This window comes from Geotrypetes seraphini, chromosome 16, assembly GCF_902459505.1.
Source record: "Geotrypetes seraphini chromosome 16, aGeoSer1.1, whole genome shotgun sequence".
NCBI lineage: Eukaryota > Metazoa > Chordata > Amphibia > Gymnophiona > Dermophiidae > Geotrypetes > Geotrypetes seraphini.
The window spans coordinates 29,613,618-29,634,137 of record NC_047099.1 but is presented as its reverse complement, the minus strand read 5'-3'; the positions used below and the strand labels follow the sequence as shown (position 1 = coordinate 29,634,137).

At 41.8% G+C, this 20,520-nt stretch overlaps 1 protein-coding gene across 3 annotated transcripts in view; it reads right to left on the bottom strand.

The window, feature by feature from the left end:
* Positions 1–9,223: 9,223 nt before the first annotated feature.
* Positions 9,224–20,520, bottom strand: part of RNF167 (ring finger protein 167) — a 54,533-nt gene continuing 43,236 nt past the window's right edge. For all 3 annotated transcript variants that reach the window (XM_033924295.1, XM_033924297.1, XM_033924296.1), the window contains 2 exons: positions 19,694–19,774; positions 9,224–11,420 (listed from right to left, as the gene is read on the bottom strand). In XM_033924295.1, coding sequence (XP_033780186.1) covers positions 11,113–11,420; positions 19,694–19,774 — 389 coding nt within the window. In that variant the 3' untranslated portion in view covers positions 9,224–11,112. The remainder of the gene's footprint in view (positions 11,421–19,693; positions 19,775–20,520) is intronic.

Sequence of the window (20,520 nt, the reverse complement as noted above, 5' to 3'; positions counted from 1 at the left end):
CTCCCAAAGATTCAGCTGCTTATATTTTTACATCTGAGAGGACAATTGGATTGTCTTTCAGACGCAGATATAGCGGAGAACCTAAACTATAGTGGATGAATGGGAAATAAGCTAGCATATGTTCCTCGATGCTAGCACAAGTGGATGAATCTGTTGCGATAACGGTAGGATTCTCTTGAGCAGTTGGGTACATGATGGGGAAGGACATTGCAGATGATAGGAAGTCTGATTAGTAGATGAGACTTGTTGCCACATCAGGCAGATGAGACAACTCATTTAACAGGTGTGTGTTTTTTAAATCCAAAAGCAGCTTCAAGTTTAAATCACTGAATTCAGTTGCCAATCGTCTTTAGGTGGTTGGGGTTTTGTTTTTTTTTTAAATAAATGTACTGATACTAGTCAAGTCTTCAGAGAATGGCATGGAAATGGTTTGTCCCTGTCCCCATTTAGTATGGGGGTATGTACTTGAGGTGAAGGAAGTTGAAGTAACTCGGTTCAAAATGGTGGCTTTAAAAGTCCTGCATGGCAAGAAAACAATTCTGTTAGGGAGTTCTGTGCTCATTTAAGCTTTCACATGTAGTTCAGTTGCAGAACCTAAGGACGGCTTGAAGTGAAATGTGCCTTGGCCACTGTTTCTCGTAACGCCCAAATACTTCCAAGGTAGGCTGCTGCACATCACAGCCTTCAATCTCTGGAGGGAAAAATAACAAAACTAGTAACATGGCAGACTTGATATGAGACTTCTGTACGGAGCTGGCTTTGGTGGCCCCATGCTACTTGCCCTTCTAGCTAAAGCTTTGTGTGGAGGCACTAATTTTCAGCCTGTTCTCAAGCATTAATGCAGAGAGCTGCATTGCTTATATTCCTGCCCCAAGGGCTGATGCAGTTATTCTGTGGATGCTCTGCTAGGTCCCCAACTGCTCCTTGTACATATCCATGTGTGATGCTTTTTCTAAGCTGGGAGTGGTGGCCGTTAACAGCTGCTGGGCTGTTGCTCTTGAAAGTAAAAAGTGTGAGTAGAGGAAGGTGCCAGGCAGAAATGGAGATTGGGGTCTGGTTCCCTGCAGATGTAAATCTTTATACCTATAATTCAGTGTTTACCAAGTCAGACCTGGTATACCCCCTTGCCACTGTCCAGAGCTTGATCAGCTTTATATAGACAAAATATAAAGTTCAACTTATCTTTAGCTGTTTCGGTAAAATGCATCAAACAATTCCATTCTGATAGTGTCTCAGAGTTTGAAGTATGTTCTGGCTGCTATCCAATAACCAACAAGGCCTGTGTTTCATGGGGTTTTATCTTCCCCACTGCATAGGGGTATTTTTCACAGCAGCCATTTTCTGCTTTCAAACTCTTTGAAGGGTGCCGATTTTCAAGTGCTTCAGAGGTATTTGCAGCAGAGCAGTATTTTGGTGACCAGATGACAGTATTTTTGGGGGGAAGGGTTACAAAATCTTCAGACATGATGTGCCAAGTTGAACTTTGTAAGTTTCATAGTGCCATGTCATGCCCTTGGTTGAACTTGAGAACTGTTCAGTGCCCTTCCTCATATTAATATTTAGAGCTTGTAATCTGATATATGCAGGTTTCAGAGTTAATGAAGTATTTAAAGCTTCATAGTAGGATTATTGGGTAATGTCCAAATGTGGCTATTCTCCACTTTTAAAAATGCCATCATTGGTTGCCAGAGTAAGAAATTAGGTTAAACTGCATACCAACCCAGTTTTATATCTTCCAGTATATCAAATGCCTAATAAAAAGATCAATTTTTCTTGACCCTGTATAATCAGCCTTTTCATGTTAGAATAAATGGTATCTCTCCATCGGAACACTTAATTATGGCATTTTCAGTCTGCTGTCCTGCACCTTTGGAGATACATCTGCTGCTGGATTAGACAAAGACATGCTGAAATGCTTGTGCTGTGTTTTCATGGCAATGAAGCCTTATCAAAGCACAATAACATGTGCAATTGGGATCAGGCCAAAGGCATGAATACCAGTTATGGGTATGTACTCCAGTTATCTTGGAGACCTGTCAAAAAAATTAGCTATGACAAAGTATGAAGAGACCTGACCAGGCAAATGCAAGAATCTTACTAATAAAAACAAAACCCTGCAATCTGAGGGATATTGAAAGAAGTACAAAATAACAAGTTGAGTTTTATTCTAGAGAGCTTGAGAATGCTATAACGATGGTCTTGAGCTACTTTGAAACAAAGACCATGCTGTGAATATATGCACATGCTTGATGAGACTTCTCCAAACCTTCCAGATGAATCCTGAACTGGGGTAGCCTTTCACTGCAATGGCCTTTGTCAAATGGACTTGCAATCTTGACCATGGAGAAATACTACTTAAATTGTAAGCAATTCAGAGGTTCTTCAATATATCTATCTCAGTGGTGTAATGGCTTCTATTATACAAAAAATAATCCACCATGCAGAATCCACAGGTTCTTAGGGCTGTAACCTTCTTTGCAGGACTTCTCTACAGATGAAGGGCCCAAGTACCTACTTCTGCTTTTTTGTCAAAGGAGAAACATGATGGCAGATAAAGGCCAAATATCCAGTCTGCCCATCCTCGGTAACCATTATCTCTTCCTCTGTTAGAGATTAGAGAATGACATGGTAACAAAATTCATCACCGTTCCTGTGGCTAACTGTGGGAAATAATCCCATGTCATTTTCTAGTGTCTATTTCAACCTCAGTCCTTCTACACCAGCATTCTTCAAAGCAAAGCTTGCAGGTCAGTGGTTGTGGCCATTCATACTCTGATTCTTATGTGAGCCAAGGATAATGAAGCCATTGTGACATCACTGATGTGATTGGTTCTTAGGCACTGTGGAATGAGGCATTATGACATCACAATATCTGCTCTGGATACCAGAGACTGTCATTCGGTAGTGTCTGTTTCAACCTCGGTCCTTCTACACCGGCATTCTTCAAAGCAAAGCTTGCGGGTCAGTGGTTGTAGCCATTCATACTCTGATTCTTCCCTCTCTCCTTAAAGAATGATAGAAGATGGTTTACCGCAGTTATCCGTGGGGATGGGAATGGTGATGAATTTTGTCACTGTGTCATTCTCTATTAGAGATCATATGCATCTATCAAATTAACAAAAAATGAAAGCACATAGCAATGACACAGAAATGTTTTCAGAACATACAAGGAATGAAACCATAATCACTTAAACTGACAGTGGCAACTGTCTTAAAATGTGATGAAATATAGACACAAATATTTGCTTTTACAGTTGTAATGGGAGCTCTGGTCTTTTGGGATAAAATAAGCATTCTGAATCTGTTTTAGTGTACTAATTTCCATAATCAAGTTACACAGAAGTGGTTTCTCGTATCTGTGAACTATTACATGTTGAGAGAAATTAGTTTCACATAAGTACATTTGAAGCAAAAGGAAGTTCTGTAAGAGCCATTTTTTTGTTAGCTGTGGGTATTTCCTTTTATGCATCGCTGTTGTAGGGAGGTCATGGGTGTGATGATTGTGGTTAGGAGGGGCATCCAACATCTCTCTACCTTGTTTCCTAGGTCCATCTCTCTTCCTCTTCCCCCCCCCCAAAGCAGCATTTTCTCCCCCTCCACCCCCTATGTCCATTTATCACTCTCATCCCTCCAACAATTTTTCTTTTTGGTGATGTAGGGATAGAAGCGATAAGCCAACTTTGGTAAGATGCCCAAGTCTTCATATAAAAAGCCTTTTCCATGAAAAGTGTAAATTCTAGGGAAAATCCATGCACAGGGTCTGAATCTTGAGAACTACTCTGCTGAAAATAATTAGAATTTCCTACAAAGCTAGGAGATAATATAGGAGAGTTATCTGGGGTTGAAACAGACACCAAGAATGCTCTTGAGTTTTGACCAGGGGTGTCAAAGTCCCTCCTCGAGGGCCGCAATCCAGTTGGGTTTGCAGGATTTCCCCAATGAATATGGATGAGATCTATGTGCATGCAAATAGAGTTCATGCATATTCATTGGGGAAATCCTGAAAACACAACTGGATTGTGGCCCTTGAGGAGGCACTTTAACATCCCTGGTCTTGACTGTACCATACCTGTATAAAAGTTCCAAATCGGCAGAAAGCTTGTCTATGAGCCTTTTCACATTATCAACCGTGCCCTACTGAAGTATGTGACCCTTGTTTTGTTCTGGTTGCACTGCCATAGTAAAAACTACAAAGTCATGCAGCCTGGGCCTATCTGTGAATGATTGCTTACAGTACAGTACTAAACTCCCCTGATATCAGGGGTGGTTTTCACCAGCTGTTATCAAGACTAAACAAAGGCCAGTACTGCTTCTGCAAACGATACTCACCTTGCTGGTAGAGAAGACCTTAACCCAGGCATTCAAGACACCTTCCCCGTTCAAGGTAGAGGCCCTGTATTATAGAACAGGTTATCATGTACTCTTAAAAGGAACTGACTGTTCCTCTGCTTTTAGAGGTTCTGTGAAAGCCCTGCTTGTTTGAACAAGTTCTATTAATAAACTGATGTAATAGACTTGTTGTATTTTCAATATTTTTAAAATGTGTTCTCTGGCATTATAATCCAGTTTTCTTTGTCTTATTATCCACCTTGAGCACAATTAAGTTAAGCAGATTAGAAACACTCAGATTATGCCAACAGGGCCTTGTACAACCTTCATATATTATTATTTTTAGCTATTAAGAACGTACTGCATTCCTGGAAGAATTTATCAAAGTAGAATTCATGGTCTGGTGGAATATGGTCAGCATCACTATCAAATTTGAAGGTGCAATCGCAGGAAAACATCAATCCACTGGCACATTTCTTAAAATCTGGGGCCCTGTCCAAATTTACTGCATTATACAGTAATTTAGAACATATTACTTAAGACATAATGACCACTTTTTGTTGGGTTTACATGATGCTCGGTGAGTGTACTCCTTATATTTCTCCTATTGATAACGTGGGTACTGTCATCACTTTGTATTACTTCATGTCTGTTATTACATAATCATGTATATATGATCTTGATTTGTACAGTTAACTGGTAAGTCTTAATTTATATCATAATATTAATAACATCCATTAAAAAAAACAAACACTCAGCTTAGATTATAAAGGTTGATACACAAAAATACTCCTTTACATTTTAAAGCGAGGTGGTCATGGAGAGAACTGAAACCCCCAACTGGTGCTAGCACTGCCATACCACCTGGGGGATGGAAGGGTAATGCATTCAATAGAGGGCCTTTTTATGATACAATTTGACTTCAAAAACTACTGTTGGCTATGGAGAACCTCAGGGTGAGCAAAGAACCCCTCTAGGATGGAGGAGAAAAAAAAGCCTCCGCAGAAAGTGGCAGTAAAAGTCAGAAGTCGGTCATAGGTGGCTAATCCTTGGGCAGTGTTAAAAGAATGATTGAAGAGCCCAGATTTCCAGGACCTTAGCCGATGTTTCTTCATGTGCACCTTTAACCTAGGAGGGAGTGTGTCTGCTGTACTGCAAGGTGTGTATAAAATGGCTGAAGTCTTTTTATGCCTGACTTTATGGCACTTTATGCCAAGGCTTGTTTTCTCCAGCCTAGAGGGGTTCTTTGCTCACACTGAGGTTCTCCATAGCCAACAGGAGTGGTTGGAAGTTATATTGGTTTACCTGTTGGGACCCTTTCTGTTTGTGCTTTTTATTTATTGTCAAAGTTAGATTATGGTAATTTAGGGCTACTTTTACAAAGCGCGTTAGGGCCCTAAAACGCAGAAGAGCGCATGCTAGCCGCTACCCGCCTCCTCTTGAGCAGGTGGTAGGTTTTCGGCTAGCGCATGCTAATCCGGTGCATGCGCTAAAAACACTTTGTAAAATGAGCCCTTAGTATACACAGCTGAAACATTTACAAACAGTGCAAAACACTGCGATTAGATTATTAGGCCATGCATATATATATCCGTGATCATGTGACACCTCTGTATCTAAAATTCTATTGGTTACCAATGGAATTTAGGATCAAATTTAAGATCTTGATGTTGGCACATCAAGCATTATTTCAACTACAGTTTTCACATCTCTCTAACTTGGTGTTTATTTTATGCCCCAAGACGTTTACTACGATCTTTGACTGACAACAGGGTAGTTGTTCCTATATTTCAAAGGCTTATCTTGCGTCAGCTAGAGACTGTGTGTTCTTTTATTTAGTTTCACGGCTATGGAATAAACTTTAAAAGACATCTAAAACGCACTTTTTTCCAATTGGCTTTCTCAATTTGAATAATTGAGTTTGGGACTGTAATTTGAATTAATGTAGTGATTAATTTCAGATATGGAAAAACAAAATTTTTTAATTTGTATGTATTAATTATGGTTTATTGAGATTTGACTGTTTTTATTAGAACTGTCATGGAAATGCTGATTGCTTAGTATTTTAGAAAAAAAAATAAAACTTTTGTTTTTGCTCTTCTCTATCCTATTTTTAAATGTAGTTCCTTTCTCGATGAATATGTATTGTACACCTCTTGGATCCTTTTTTTAGGCTGTTATGCGGTATAGAAAGTTTTTAATAAACAAACATACAACCAAAATGATTTACATATTATATACAGGTACAAGTGTCAGTTTAAAATGAAAAGCTCCTTAAATTCTTTTTCTTTCTGATCATTCATGTTAATGAATAAATGCCTGATCTAAAAGAAAAAAAAAAACAGTCCTACAAAACCAGGCTCTACAGATTAGCTGACAGAAATACAGACTGGCTGGGAGACCTTCTTCTTAAGGCATGACATCAGCAACACTCAGGTTCCACCTGCATACATAATCCAAACATAGGGACTGGTCGGGTAGGGCGAAAAGGAAAGCCCAATCTGCCACAATTCTCATCAGAGTGGTGACACCTTTATCATAAGTCAGAGAACACACCTTTGTCTTCCCCGCTCAATACCAGAACCTCCAGATTATATTTAAAAAAAAAAAGTAAAGTCAAACAGGTTAGAGTGGTACTGCAAGGATTAAGTACTATGGAATTTAGCATTTGGAAAGCTTCAAGTTGCTATTTAGTTCTATTTTCAGGCATGTCAGGAGAAAGTTTTGTCACCTTTCACTCACTATTTTTTTTTTGGGGGGGGGGTGTCTCTCTGAAGCAGTGTATATGAAATGTGGTCTACGTAAAAACATTATTACACTACTAGCTTTATAGCCCGTTACATTAACGGGTGCTAGAATATATGTGTGCGTTTGTCTTTATTTCTTTGGGGGGGGGGGTATTGTTGGGAGACAGCAGACTTGAGAGAGACTTGGGTGTGCTGGTGGATGCATCACTGAAGCCATCTGCACAGTGCGCAGCAGCCTCGAAAAAAGCCAACAGGATGCTTGGCATCATAAAGAAGGGCATAACAACCAGAACACGGGAAGTCATCATGCCATTGTATCGAGCGATGGTGCGTCCACATCTGGAATACTGCGTTCAGTATTGGTCGCCGCACCTCAAGAAGGACATGGCGGTACTTGAGAGAGTCCAAAGGAGAGCAACGAAAATGGTAAAAGGGCTGGAACACTGCCCATACGCCGAGAGGTTGGATAGGCTGGGGCTCTTCTCTCTGGAAAAGAGGAGGCTCAGGGGAGATATGATAGAGACCTTCAAGATCATGAGGGGCATAGAGAGGGTGGATAGGGACAGATTCTTCAGACTGAAGGGGACAACAGGTACGAGGGGGCATTCGGAGAAACTGAAGGGAGATAGGTTCAGAACAAACGCAAGGAAGTTTTTTTTCACCCAAAGGGTCGTGGACACTTGGAATGCGCTACCGGAGGAAGTGATCAGGCAGAGTACGGTAAAGGGATTCAAACAGGGATTGGACGGATTCCTGAAGGATAAAGGGATCATGGGATACTGAGGGAGGAGCTGGGATGTAACACAAGTATAGAAAGCTAACCAGGTAATGAGTATAGAAACCAAACCAGGTCGTGCATGTGCAAGACCGGAGGGTTAGGACTTCGATAAGAAGACAGGACTTAAATGAGAAACCAAGGTGGCAAGGGAGCCCCTTCTGGTGATAGACAGGTCGTGACCTGTTTGGGCCGCCGCGGGAGCGGACTGCTGGGCGGGATGGACCTGTGGTCTGACCCGGCGGAGGCACTGCTTATGTTCTTTCTCTCTCTGTCTCCTTAGCCGCTTTCTGTATTTCTTTCTTTCTTTTGGCTGTCTACCACCACCCCTTGAGTGTTCCCCCTGTCCATTCTCCCTTCCTTTTACCTCCCCTGTGTCCATCACCACCCCTTCACTGCTCCCCTTATCCAGCAACAGCCCTTCTCCCTTTGTTTTACCTCCCCCCTGTCCATCAGCACCTCTTCCTGCTCCCCCTGTCCAGCAGTAGGCCTCCCTTCATTCCCCCCCCTGTTCATCAGCATCTCTTCCTGCTCCCCCTGTCCAGCAATAGGCCTCCCTTCCTTTTCTCCCCCCCCTGTCCATCATCACCTTCCTGCTCCCTGTCCAGCAGTAGGCCTCCCTTCATTTCCCCCCCCTGTCCATCAGCACCTCTTCCTGCTCCCCCCTGTCCAGCAATAGGCCACCCTTCCTTTTTCCCCCCCCTGTCCATCAGCACCTCTTCCTGCTCCCTGTCCACGGGAGTAAGTACAGGGCCAGTCTTTGCCATTCTCCCCGGAGTTTTTTTATTTACTCAGATAGAGTCCTTGCCACCCCCCCCTTCCCTTCCCGCAGACCTGATTACGAACCCGCCAATTCAAGCAGCGTGTGCAGCAGTTTTCACACGCTGCTTCGGGTCCTTCTACTGCCCAGATTTACTCTGGCACGTCCCTGATGACATCATCAGAGACGCGGCAGAGCAAATCAGGGCAGTAGCAGGGCCCGAAGCAGCGTGTGAAGACTGCTGCACACGCTGCTTGAATCGCCAGGTTCGTAGTCAGGTCCGTGGGAAGGGAAAGGGGGGGGGCAGCCCGGCTCCATTTCTCGTTTCGTCCCGGGGGGGGGGGCAGGAGGCGCTCTTTGTGGAACTTGTGGAGGTGATCGTCGGCTGGTGACGTAGTACGCGCATGCACACTCATGCTGCCACACCCCGACAGAACAGGGATCAGGGAACACGTGGCGCAAGTGCGCATGCGTGGCTAGCAAGCATTTTATTATTATTACTATTATTCTATTGTCCATATCACTAAGGGGCCAAATAAATAGGTTATCAGAAAATCCGGTGGCTTTAATGTATGATACTATTTTATTTGGCATATCAATGAGAGTGAAGAGTCAGATTTCGTCAAAAAACCCAATAAGCTTTTACTTATTTTGACATGAGTTGCCATTTAACAGATTACATTTAATTGGAAAAATTGAAGCAGATTAAATTAGTTTTTGGTGGAATTCTTTATGTCATCTATATAAAATGGAAAGAACATTAGCCACACAGAAAGGATATTTTAGTAAATTTCGAGATGTTTGGGGACCATTAACAGATTATTGTAATGAGTAGTGAACATTTCCCCTTAATAATACAATTGAAAGGATGGGTAGGGATGGGTAGGGGGTTTCTGATTCTTTATTAAATGTTTGGATTAATAGGAAAGATTATATTGTATAATATATGTGAATGCATATGATATGGGAGGGAGGGGGGTTATAATTTCATTAATTTAAGTTGATTGTAATAGAATACCAAGTGATGTTTTTAATGTTATTTCTTGATACACTTGTAAAATGAAAAAATGAATAAAGATTAAAAAAAAAACATTAAAAAAGTGGGGGCACAAGCCGCGATACAAGAAGTGAAGTTTCTCAAGATAAGTGCTGAACATTTTAAACAGTATTTGATGGCTTCTTTCTCCGTGATGATGGAACAGTGCACTTTTTTTTTGGATAAAGCTTTTCACATTTTGATTGTTAAGACTCACAAAAATATTTATTTCTAAATGTGTAGTAATTAGAATGAGTGTAACATTTTGTCCATATGTACATAATGGCTTAAAACCATCTTTAAATTTTTGAGAGACTTTTCATTTTTAAGGGATTTTTATATTTATAAATTTTCCTCTTCACATTAATGTTTTACCCTGTTGTGTTGCAAGTATAAGTAAGCAGCATAAACCTTATACTTGTCTTCCAGATTTGGCCTCCAAAATAGGTTAACAAAGCAGCCAGCAGCCAAAAATAAATGTGAGTTTTTACACACAAATAAACTCCTAAGTTCAAAACATGTCGGTTTATAAACAAAGAAAATAGCTCTAAAATATGTGACAGAAATAACTTTCAAGAAAACAAAGATATTTTCTGTTCTCGGGGAAACCTGGAGCTGTCAACAATATAAAAATTACATATCAGAAAGTACAGAATAAGTTCATATGGACCAAGAAATGAATGATCAAAAAGAAAAAAAAGATTTCCGGTACTATCTGGATGAAAAAGCGAACATATGCAGGTCTGCTGGAATAGTTAGGAAGGACAGCAATCGTTGTCCTTAAGACTACAGTATTTGGAAATGGTTGAGTAAGTGGTTAAACAGTATGGTCCCGGTTTTTAAGGTGCAACACTTCTATCATCAATCAGAAGAAAATTCTAAAGCAAACCGTGAACACAACCCCTCAATTTGATTTTTAAATCCAGGTTCTCCCCAAGGACTTGGTGCTCCAGTCTTCCCATAGACCCAACAAGAAACCATTTGATTAGAAAAAGCACCCCATCACGACTTGTCTCTTGGAATTTTGTGCTGGTTTCTTCTTCTGTTCTGCTCCAAAGGAAAGTCTTAATTAACATTGTCAAATGAGGCAAGACTTGGTCCTGAACTCCATTCCCACAGGGGTTTGAAAATACAAATCCACAAGTTTGCCACCTTAAGATATTTCTGGGTCAAAAGAGAAAAAAAAAGATTACAAGTGAATTTGCAATAAGATTCTGCTTTATATGCCAGGGGAAGGGGTGGGGCAAGCCTTATTCCCATAGCTCAGAAGAGCCTGTCCACCTTATCCAACACTAACACCGCTGGCAGCCAGCAGCGACTGGAGACACCTCTACCCCCATTTATGCGACAACCTTCCCACACAGCTGCTTGTCCCATGCTAGACACTAGCTGGAGACGGCACATTCCACATGTAAGAAACATCTTGTTAGTGATGGGTGGAGGCATGTTTAAAGGAAGAGCTAGATTATGCTCTGACAACAGCAGCTCCGGGTATCAACAGGTGCCTGCTGTCATGCACCTGCTCCTCTTCCTCTTCAGGATGAGCTGGGGACTCTGCCATGCTTCCAAAGGAAGGTGTCCTTGTAGAAGGTGAGGAGCGCAGCAGTGGCGTGCGCTCAGAGTCTTGCTCATTCCTTTCTTCCTCCTCTGGGTCCCTCAGGCTCTCTGTCTCAGAATCTGAATCCTCAGCTGTGCGAATAACACGCTGCTTGCACACAGGGCAGGTCTTCTTGGTCTGGGTGAGCCATGGGTCCACACATTTGCAGTGGTAGGCTGTAGGTGGCCATATAAGACAGTTACAGTAAATACCTTATAAAGAGAGATTCTGCATACAGTTACACATTTTACTACAGATACTAGAGTGTGACATAGTGATTAGAGCAGCAGATTCTGGAGATCTTGGTCCTATCTCAGCACTACCAGATCCGCCCACATACTCGGACTATCTTTCCCCTCGTTAAAAGGTGTCGTGTATGCAGGTAAATTAGGGAAATCCCTTTTCTTCAAATTCACTGAGCTTTGGAATAACCTCCCTTCCCCGCTGTGGAACCTAAGCTCATCCGCAGGTAGGAGTGCGCATGCACGCTTAGCTGTGGCAGTGGCCGATTAACAGAGGCAGCAAACTCGCCGCGACTCCCCCCTCCCGCCCTCACTCACCCACCATCAGAGAAACATCGCTATGGCTTACCGTATTGGACCGCAAGGAGGTCATTGGGAGTGCTGGTGGCGGACACGTGCACAGAATTGGCGCTCGGGGGCAAGTAAAATGGGAGAAGGGCCTTAAACTGCTGGCCTACCTGCTATCCACCACGCGCAAACTTAAATCCAGGAAAAGCGGCACTACCGGTAGAAGTTTATTTTTAAGATTAAAGGTGCTGCGGCAGCTCCTCTCATGAGCTGCACCTGCGTCGGAGAAGGCTTCTGACGCAGGCAACGATGGTGAGAGGAACCGTGGCGGCAACTTTAAACTTAAAAATAAACTTCTACCGGTAGTGCAGTTTTTCCTGCTGTGCCCTCTCGATCTCCTTGACCACTGTGAGTGCGATGGTAGGCCACACCGTGGGAAGCAAAGGGGGGGGGAATGCTGCTGCTCAGAGAAATGGACGCAGAGGGAAGTACTGCTGCTGTTGCTGCACAGGGAAGTGAGGTTGAGGGAGGGAAATGCTGCACAGGGAAATGAAGGGGGAGGGAATGTTAAATATGGAGCAGGGAGAGAGACAGATAGAAATAAAGAGATAGACAGACAGCAGGAGGGAGGGAGACAGAAAGAAAGGAAGAAAGACACGGGGCAGGAAGAGGGACAGAAAGACAGACAGAGAAAGGGGGTCAGGGAGAGAGAAATACAGCAGGAGGTAGAGACACAGAAAGAAAGACATCTATTCTAGCACCCGTTAATGTAACGGGCTTAAAGACTAGTACTTTATATATATATATACGTACAGTATATCTATATATAGCACCCACCCTCTTAAAAAGTTTTGGTTATGGGTTCCCATAACATTTCCTACTTTTCTTGTACTTCTATGGCTTCGCCCATCAATCCAGGTATCCTCAGAAAATGTACAGGTATTATTGCAGAGGAGCAAATGGAAATTGGTTCCCTGTCATCTACCAGCTGCTCAAATTTAACTCCTTAGTTTCATATTTTTGAAATACCGCTCTGTATCTCCCCTCTCCTGAAAATTGGTTCATGATAATTGCTGCCCCGGTGGATATTCCATGTTTCCCCCGCCAAAAAAAACCCCCAAAAGCTTCAGCAAGTACTGCGTAAATGGATTTTTCAGTGCTCTACCCTTCTTTAGCCCACATGGACGCTAGAAGAGATGTCTAAGTGGGCATAAACCACTATTCGACTGCTCTAAGTTGGGCTGCCGGTTTATGTGTTCCCCCCCAACCCCCGTCCAGTAAATGCTTAAGCTGCACCACTTTATAGTACCATGAAACGTTAGGCATTCCTCCTCCAAATTCTTGCTTTTGCCATAAAATTTCCCTTGCTAACCTTGGGTTTTCCACTCCTTATACATAGCTAAATGGTGACGGGACAAAAGCGCGCAAGACATCAGCGCGCTGACATTGGAGCGCAGACAATTTGGAGCAAGACAGTAGCGCGCAGCGGAAAAACTTACTTTTAAAGAGCTCCGATGGGGGGTGTGGGGGAACCCCCCCACTTTACTTCATACTCTTCACGCTGTCGTTGGGGGTGTGTGGAGTATGCAACCCCCCACATTATAGAGAAAACTGAACTTTTTCCTAAAAAAAAAAAAAAAAAAAAAAATCGGAGAAAGTTCTGTTTTCTCTATAATGAGGGGGGTTGCACCCACCACACCCCTCCAACGGCAGCACGAAGAATATGAAATAAACTGGGGGGGGGGGGGGGGTTCCCCACTCATACCCTGCCTCGGAGCTCTTTAAAAGTAAGTTTTTCCATGGCGTGCTGGTGTCTTGCGCCTAATTGTCTGCGCGCCAATGACTATGAACCAGCTAAATAGGTCTTTTTATCATCTTGACCGATAATGTCCGAAATAAGAATAACAGCTGCTGTAAGCTATTCATTTTTAAAACAGCTCTGTGGCCCCCACCAGGAAATATATCTCCTCTCACCACTAGCAACACATCAAATTGAGATAAATTAGTTCTAATTTGTGCTCCCAGATATTGTATTGCCATCAGAATGAGAATTCTTCCCCGAGTAGCTCTTTAACCTTGAAGCCTGATACTGATACAATGGGCAATGTGAGCCTAGGGATGTGTAACATACAGCAGAATGTCATCTCCAAACAATGCAATTTTGTTATTTAGATCGCCCACCTCTAATGTCCTTATTTTGCCTACTTTTTTCTGCAAGAGGCAAACAATAGAGGGAATATAGGACATCCCTGACTGTATAGGAAAAGGTTCGGAATATCCTCCATTTAGTTATACTTGCACCCAAATGCCCATCCCCCTCCTCACTTTATGAAGGATTCCCATCAGAAACTTCCAGCTTTTCAAGCAGCATCTCCCTATCTTCACTTTGTTGAGCTAACCATATAATGTGAAAGGTTCTTTTGATAATATCTGTCACCTGACACACGTCCCGCTTGACCTAAATGTACAAGTTACAGGAACACCTTTACCAGTCTGAATACCAAGATATTCACTATTAATTTTCAAGAGAATCAAAATTCAAGAGTAATATACTATACATCTATAAGACCCACATACTGATGGGTCTTTCCCTACCTTTGACAAAATTGTTATATCTGCCTCTGTCACTCCCCCTATTACCCAACTTTCCTAGCAGCCTTTCCATTTCCCCCACAATTTTGTTATGGAATTGGGAAGTTAACCATCCAACCCTGGGGCTTTCATTGCTTTCAGTTCCTTTATCATCCTTACCACCTATGCTCCTTGGTTGCTCCTGCACCTAGACACTGATTAATATCCTCCTCCCTTTGCCCCTTTCCTACTGCATACAGTTTGTTGATAGTAATTTACAAATAGTTGCCTTATTTCTTTGTCCCTACCTTTTACTTTTATTCTTAACTGCACACCTCTACTCTATCAACTTCCTTGCTAAAAGTTTCCTGGTCTTATTCCCAAGATCAAATAATATTTGTTTAAGTTTAATCTGATGAAATTCTATTTGCAGTGCTCCTGTCTCAACTTTCACCATTTGTTGTTCCATCTCTCTTGCTGCGCTCAATTTATGTTTTTTCTCTAATTCAACTAACTTTTCTTGTAGTTGTGCATTATTTCATCAGTATTCCCCTAACCATTGCTTTGAGGGCATCCCACAAAATTCCACCCCCCTCCAAACTGTTCTGCATAAAGGGCCTGATATTCAGACCATGGAAAGCAGCCCACCTAAGTCCCATGGTTAGTGGTGAGCCCAGATATTCAATGAGAGGCCATTTCCAGCATTTGAATAACCGTTTGTTTGTTTTTTTACTGGCTATAACTTAACTGGTTATGTTGATGTTCAGTGCTGACTGGTTAAGTTATGACTGCTATTTAGACAGTCCGATTTGCCTTCTAAACTTAGCTGGTCAGTGCTGAATATTGCTAGTTATTGCACAATATAGCTGGTTACCCTTTAGCTGCTAACTATGAATATTCAGCTGAGATAAGAATTGCCGCTGCTGGGTCAGACCAGTGGTCCATCGTGCCCAGCAGTCCGCTCACGCTCAGGTCAAAGACCAGTGCCCTGATTGAGTCTAGCCTTACCTGCGTACGTTCTGATTCAGCAGGAACTTGTCTAACTTTGTCTTGAATCCCTGGAGGGTGTTTTCCCCTATAACAGCCTCCGGAAGAGCGTTCCAGTTTTCCACCACTCTCTAGGTGAAGAAGAACTTCCTTACGTTTGTACGGAATCTATCCCCTTTTAACTTTAGAGAGTGCCCTCTCGTTCTCTCTACCTTGGAGAGGGTGAACAACCTGTCTTTATCTACTTTGTCTTGAATCCCTGGAGGGTGTTTTCCCCTATAACAGCCTCTGGAAGAGCGTTCCAGTTTTCCACCACTCTCTAGGTGAAGAAGAACTTCCTTACGTTTGTATGGAATCTATCCTCTTTTAACTTTAGAGAGTGCCCTCTCGTTCTCTCTACCTTGGAGAGGGTGAACAACCTGTCTTTATCTACTTTGTCTTGAATCCCTGGAGGGTGTTTTCCCCTATAACAGCCTCCGGAAGAGTGTTCCAGTTTTCTACCACTCTCTGGGTGAAGAAGAACTTTCTTACGTTTGTACTGAATCTATCCCCTTTTAACTTTAGAGAGTGCCCTCTCGTTTTCTCTACCTTGGAGAGGGTGAACAACCTGTCTTTATCTACTTTGTCTTGAATCCCTGGAGGGTGTTTTCCCCTATAACAGCCTCCGGAAGAGTGTTCCAGTTTTCTACCACTCTCTGGGTGAAGAAGAACTTTCTTACGTTTGTACGGAATCTATCCCCTTTCAACTTTAGAGAGTGCCTTCTCGTTCTCTCTACCTTGGAGAGGGTGAACAACCTGTCTTTATCTACTAAGTCTATTCCCTTCATTATCTTGAATGTTTCGATCATGTCCCCTCTCAGTCTCCTTTTTTCAGGGGAGAAGAGGCCCAGCTTCCCTCATCTCTCACTGTATGGCAACTCCTCCAGCCCCTTAACCATTTTAGTCGCTCTTCTCTGGACCCTTTCGACTAGTACCGTGTCCTGGTTATCTCAGGCTGAATATCGCCGTTAGCTGGTTAAAAGCTATTTAACTGGTCAGCAGCTGTTTTTGGCTGGTTAAATAATTCTGAATATCAGGGTAGCGGCTAGTGCCTAACTGTGGCCCTCACATCTTTCTCCATTTCTTTTATTTGCCAAAGTTTATTGTTAAAGTAAGCAAACTGAATATATAACATCAACCATAGAGCTAAAATCTACAATGACAATAGCAACAATAATAGAAGACTATAATATCGTTTCACACAAAGAAAACCCACAATAAACAAAAAAAAAAAAAAGGGAGGGAGGCGGGTTGAGTGTATGCATATTTTGAATACAGCATCATTTTTCTATGCAATCTACCTCCACTTAGCATATATATATCCCATATCTTATTGAACCAAGTTAATTATTCCTTCTTTCATGCTGTTAAATACATCACAAGTCTAATAAAGTCCAATTTCCTTAGAAAGAGATCTTGTGTTGATAGTTGTTTTTGTTTCCAATGTGCCACGATCATCAATTTTCCAGCAGTAAAAAAGTAGCACGATAACATAAGAATAGCCATACTGGGTCAGACTAATGGTCTATGTAGCCCATCTTCACGGTGGCGAATCCAGGTCCCTAGGTTCCTGGCAAAAAACCATTCCATTCAGAATCCTAAAGAATAACAAGATTCCGGAATCCCAAAGAGTAACAAGATTCCGGAGCCTCAAACAGTAGCAAGATTCCAGTGGCTGCCCCCATGTCTTTCTCAATAACAAACTATGGACTTTTCCCCCAGGAAATTGTCCAAACTTTTTTTAAAACCACTCTTACCATAACCTCTGGCAACGCATTCCAGAGCTTAACTATTCTCTGAGTGAACAAACATTTCCTTCCATTGTTTTTTTTTTTAAAGTACAGATTTCCCTGTAACTTCGAGTATCCCCTAGTCTTTGTAATTTTTGACAGAGTAAAAAAAAAAAAATTGATTCACTTGTACCAATTCAGGATTTTGTAGACTTAAAGTAATCTCTCTCCTCAGCTGTCTCTTTTCCAAGAGGGTTTACACTCAAAAACAAGCATATCCATCAAATTTAGCAATTTTATTCTCTCTTCTTTAGTTTTACTGTTGTTACAATTACTCATACACAGTTTAAAGAACTTTAAATAAATAACTCTGAAATTTAATTTTCTGTTGGTTTTGCAGTTTTATAATTTCAATTATAATGTGTCGTGACGAACATTTACTCCATTTGATGTGCTGGAGCTAAAATGTCCGAGAGGCGCTGGCATATATATTTATCAGGGCTAGCAGCTGACCCTGACATTTCTCTTCGATAGCCACAAATTTCCTGTCCGATCTGTATATTTCCCCTTATGCAACATAATTGCAACCTCAACAGTCTTGTGCCCTCCTCCCTTAGAGCTGATAATATCTGAGTTCAGTTTCTTTCCATGCTTCAGAAAATGTTCATCCCTTTTCTGCAAGTTCATATCCTGAAGCAAGTCAGGATACAGGCAGCTCCTCTTCAGTCCATTCAAGTTCCAAGATCTAATTGTTAGCTCTGACTTTTCTCTGTCCACCCTCCCTCTCTCCCTGGATCCGCTACCTTGCAAAGATTGATAGTTGCCTCCTACCTGGAATAGAACAGGGGAAACAAAACCACAAACACAAATACACAAAATAAGGAGTGGAATTGTCCTAATGAGACTGGTGAATACAAGCTATTATGAAAGTGTCCTTTTATTCATCCAATGGTTCTAATGACTTTATTCATCCAATAACTCGACATGTACATGTTTCGGCCAAACTGGCCTGCTTCAGGTGTTTAGAGGGTCTTCTGGGTAATACCAGATGATATTTTGAATAATATGTGGATATTCAAGTCAGTGCTACAATATAGAATCTTTTGCGACAGTGCTTGGAGCCAAAAGGTCCTGAAGCACGCCAGTTTGCCCGAAACATGTACCTGGCCAAAACCCAAGATGCAGCAATATTCCATGCTACCAATACAGGGCAAACAGTGGCCTCCCCCCATGTCTTCTCAATAACAGACAATGGACTTTTCCTCCAGGAACTTGTCCAAACCTTTCTTAAAACCAACTACACTATCTGCTCTCACCACATCCTCTGGCAACGCATTCCAAAGCTTAACTAATCTCCGAGTGAAAAAAAATTTCCTCCTATTGGTTTTAAGAGCACTTCCCTGTAACTTCATCAAGTGTCCCCTAGTCTTCGGAATTTTTGACGGAGTGAAAAATTGATCCACTTGTACTCGTTCTACTCCACTCAGCCATCTCTTTTCCAAGCTGAAAAGCCCTAACCGTTTTAGTCTTTCCTCATACGAGAGGAGTTCCATCTCCTTTACCATCTTGATCGCTCTTCTTTGAACCTTTTCTAGCGCCACTATATCTTTCTGAGATAAGGAGATCAGAATTGACAGCAATACTCCAAATGAGGTTGAACCATGGAGCGATACAGGGGCATTATAACATTCTTAATCTCGTTAACCATCCTGAATCTCTTAACTTCACCCTATGTCCTCTCATTCCAGAGCTTCCTTTCAAATGAAAGAGATGATTCTTGTACATTTATGCCACGTAGGTATTTAAATGTCTCATCTCCCCAGTAATGCCTTTCCTCTAAAGTATACATATTGAGATCTTTAAGTCTGCCCCATATGTCTTATGATGAAGACCAAGCAACATTTTAGTAGCCTTCCTTTAAACCAACTCCATCTTTTTTATAACTTTTTGAAGCGGTCTCCAGAATTGTACACAATATTCTAAATGAGATCTCACCAGATTCTTATACAGGGGCATCAATACCTCCTTTTTCCTACTGGCCCTACCTCCTCCTATGCACCCTAGCATCCTTCTAGCTTTTGCCGTCACCTTTTCAATCTGTTTAGTCACCTTAAGATCATCATATAAAATCACACCCAAGTCCTGCTCTTCTGTCATGCACCTAAGTTCTTCACCCCCTAAACTGTACCGTTCCTTCAGGTTTTTGCAGTTCAAATGCATGACCTTGTATTTCTTAGTAGAGAATGACACGGGGAAAAAATTTGTCCCCGTCTCTCGTTCAAAAGAGCCAATAGGAACTCTCTGCTCTTGGCAATGGGAGGAGTCCACACAGTGCGTATGACAGCTTCCTGCTGCCATGACATCAGAGACATGGTTTGCTGAATTTCTGCACAGACAGATTTAGGGAATACAGGAATCCCCCTCCTCACTGCACTTTGAAAGATGCAATGAACATGGGAATCCCCCCCCTCACACTTTCACTAGAGGTTTTCAGGTATTACCGTCACTGCTAGTTTAACAAAAATGAGTAACCTGCCCTCCTACTGTCTATAGTAGAGATCAGCCAGAGCACAGTACAACTGAACGGCTTACCATGAGAGCAAGGCAGGATCCTCAGCTGGTCTCCTTCCTCATACTCATCCAGACAGATAGCACACACGTCATACTCATCACCTGGCAAAGTGCCAACCCAAAAGAAACAAAGAAAATGGTATTTAAAAAAGTTATAAAACAATATAGACCTGTCAACCTACAGAAAATATGAAATATAACATTTTCAGTGCAGCACAGAGGAAATATATCATGTCATTTGAGTTTAGCCCTGTCCTGGCTTTCTGATATTATTTTCTTAGGTCCATATTCTATAAGTTAAGAGAAAAACGCCATTTAAAAGATGTCTTTTAAAATGATTTTCAAGGCACCTAGAAGTGCCTAAAAAATCAGCACCAGGATGACACCTACATAGGCACTTTAAGGCGCTTAACGCCACTGTAAGCGTAGCTAATGCCAGAGGAGGTGAGAGGCGCCATAAAGCGCCTAAGTAGGTGTGATTCAAGTCAAAACAGCACAGTCATGCGACCGATGCCTGCTTTTAAGGCAGCCACTGACAACGGCGCCGTTTAGAGAATCCAGGCCTTAATGCATTTTGGTATTTATAGTGCCAATTTATTTATTTTTTTAAAAATTCTTGATTCATTTTCAAATCCATCAACAAGTCCATAATAATTAATCAAACATAAAATTATCATAAATCACTTGACAATCTTATTTATATTCTTTGAAATATTTATCTATAAAAGAAACCCCTCCCATCCCCATTTATTAACAATCACATATTATCAATTTATCTTTCCCTACCCATCCCCCCCCTATTTCTTATCTAATATCTAGGTGTTTAAGATGTCTGATCATTAGAATAA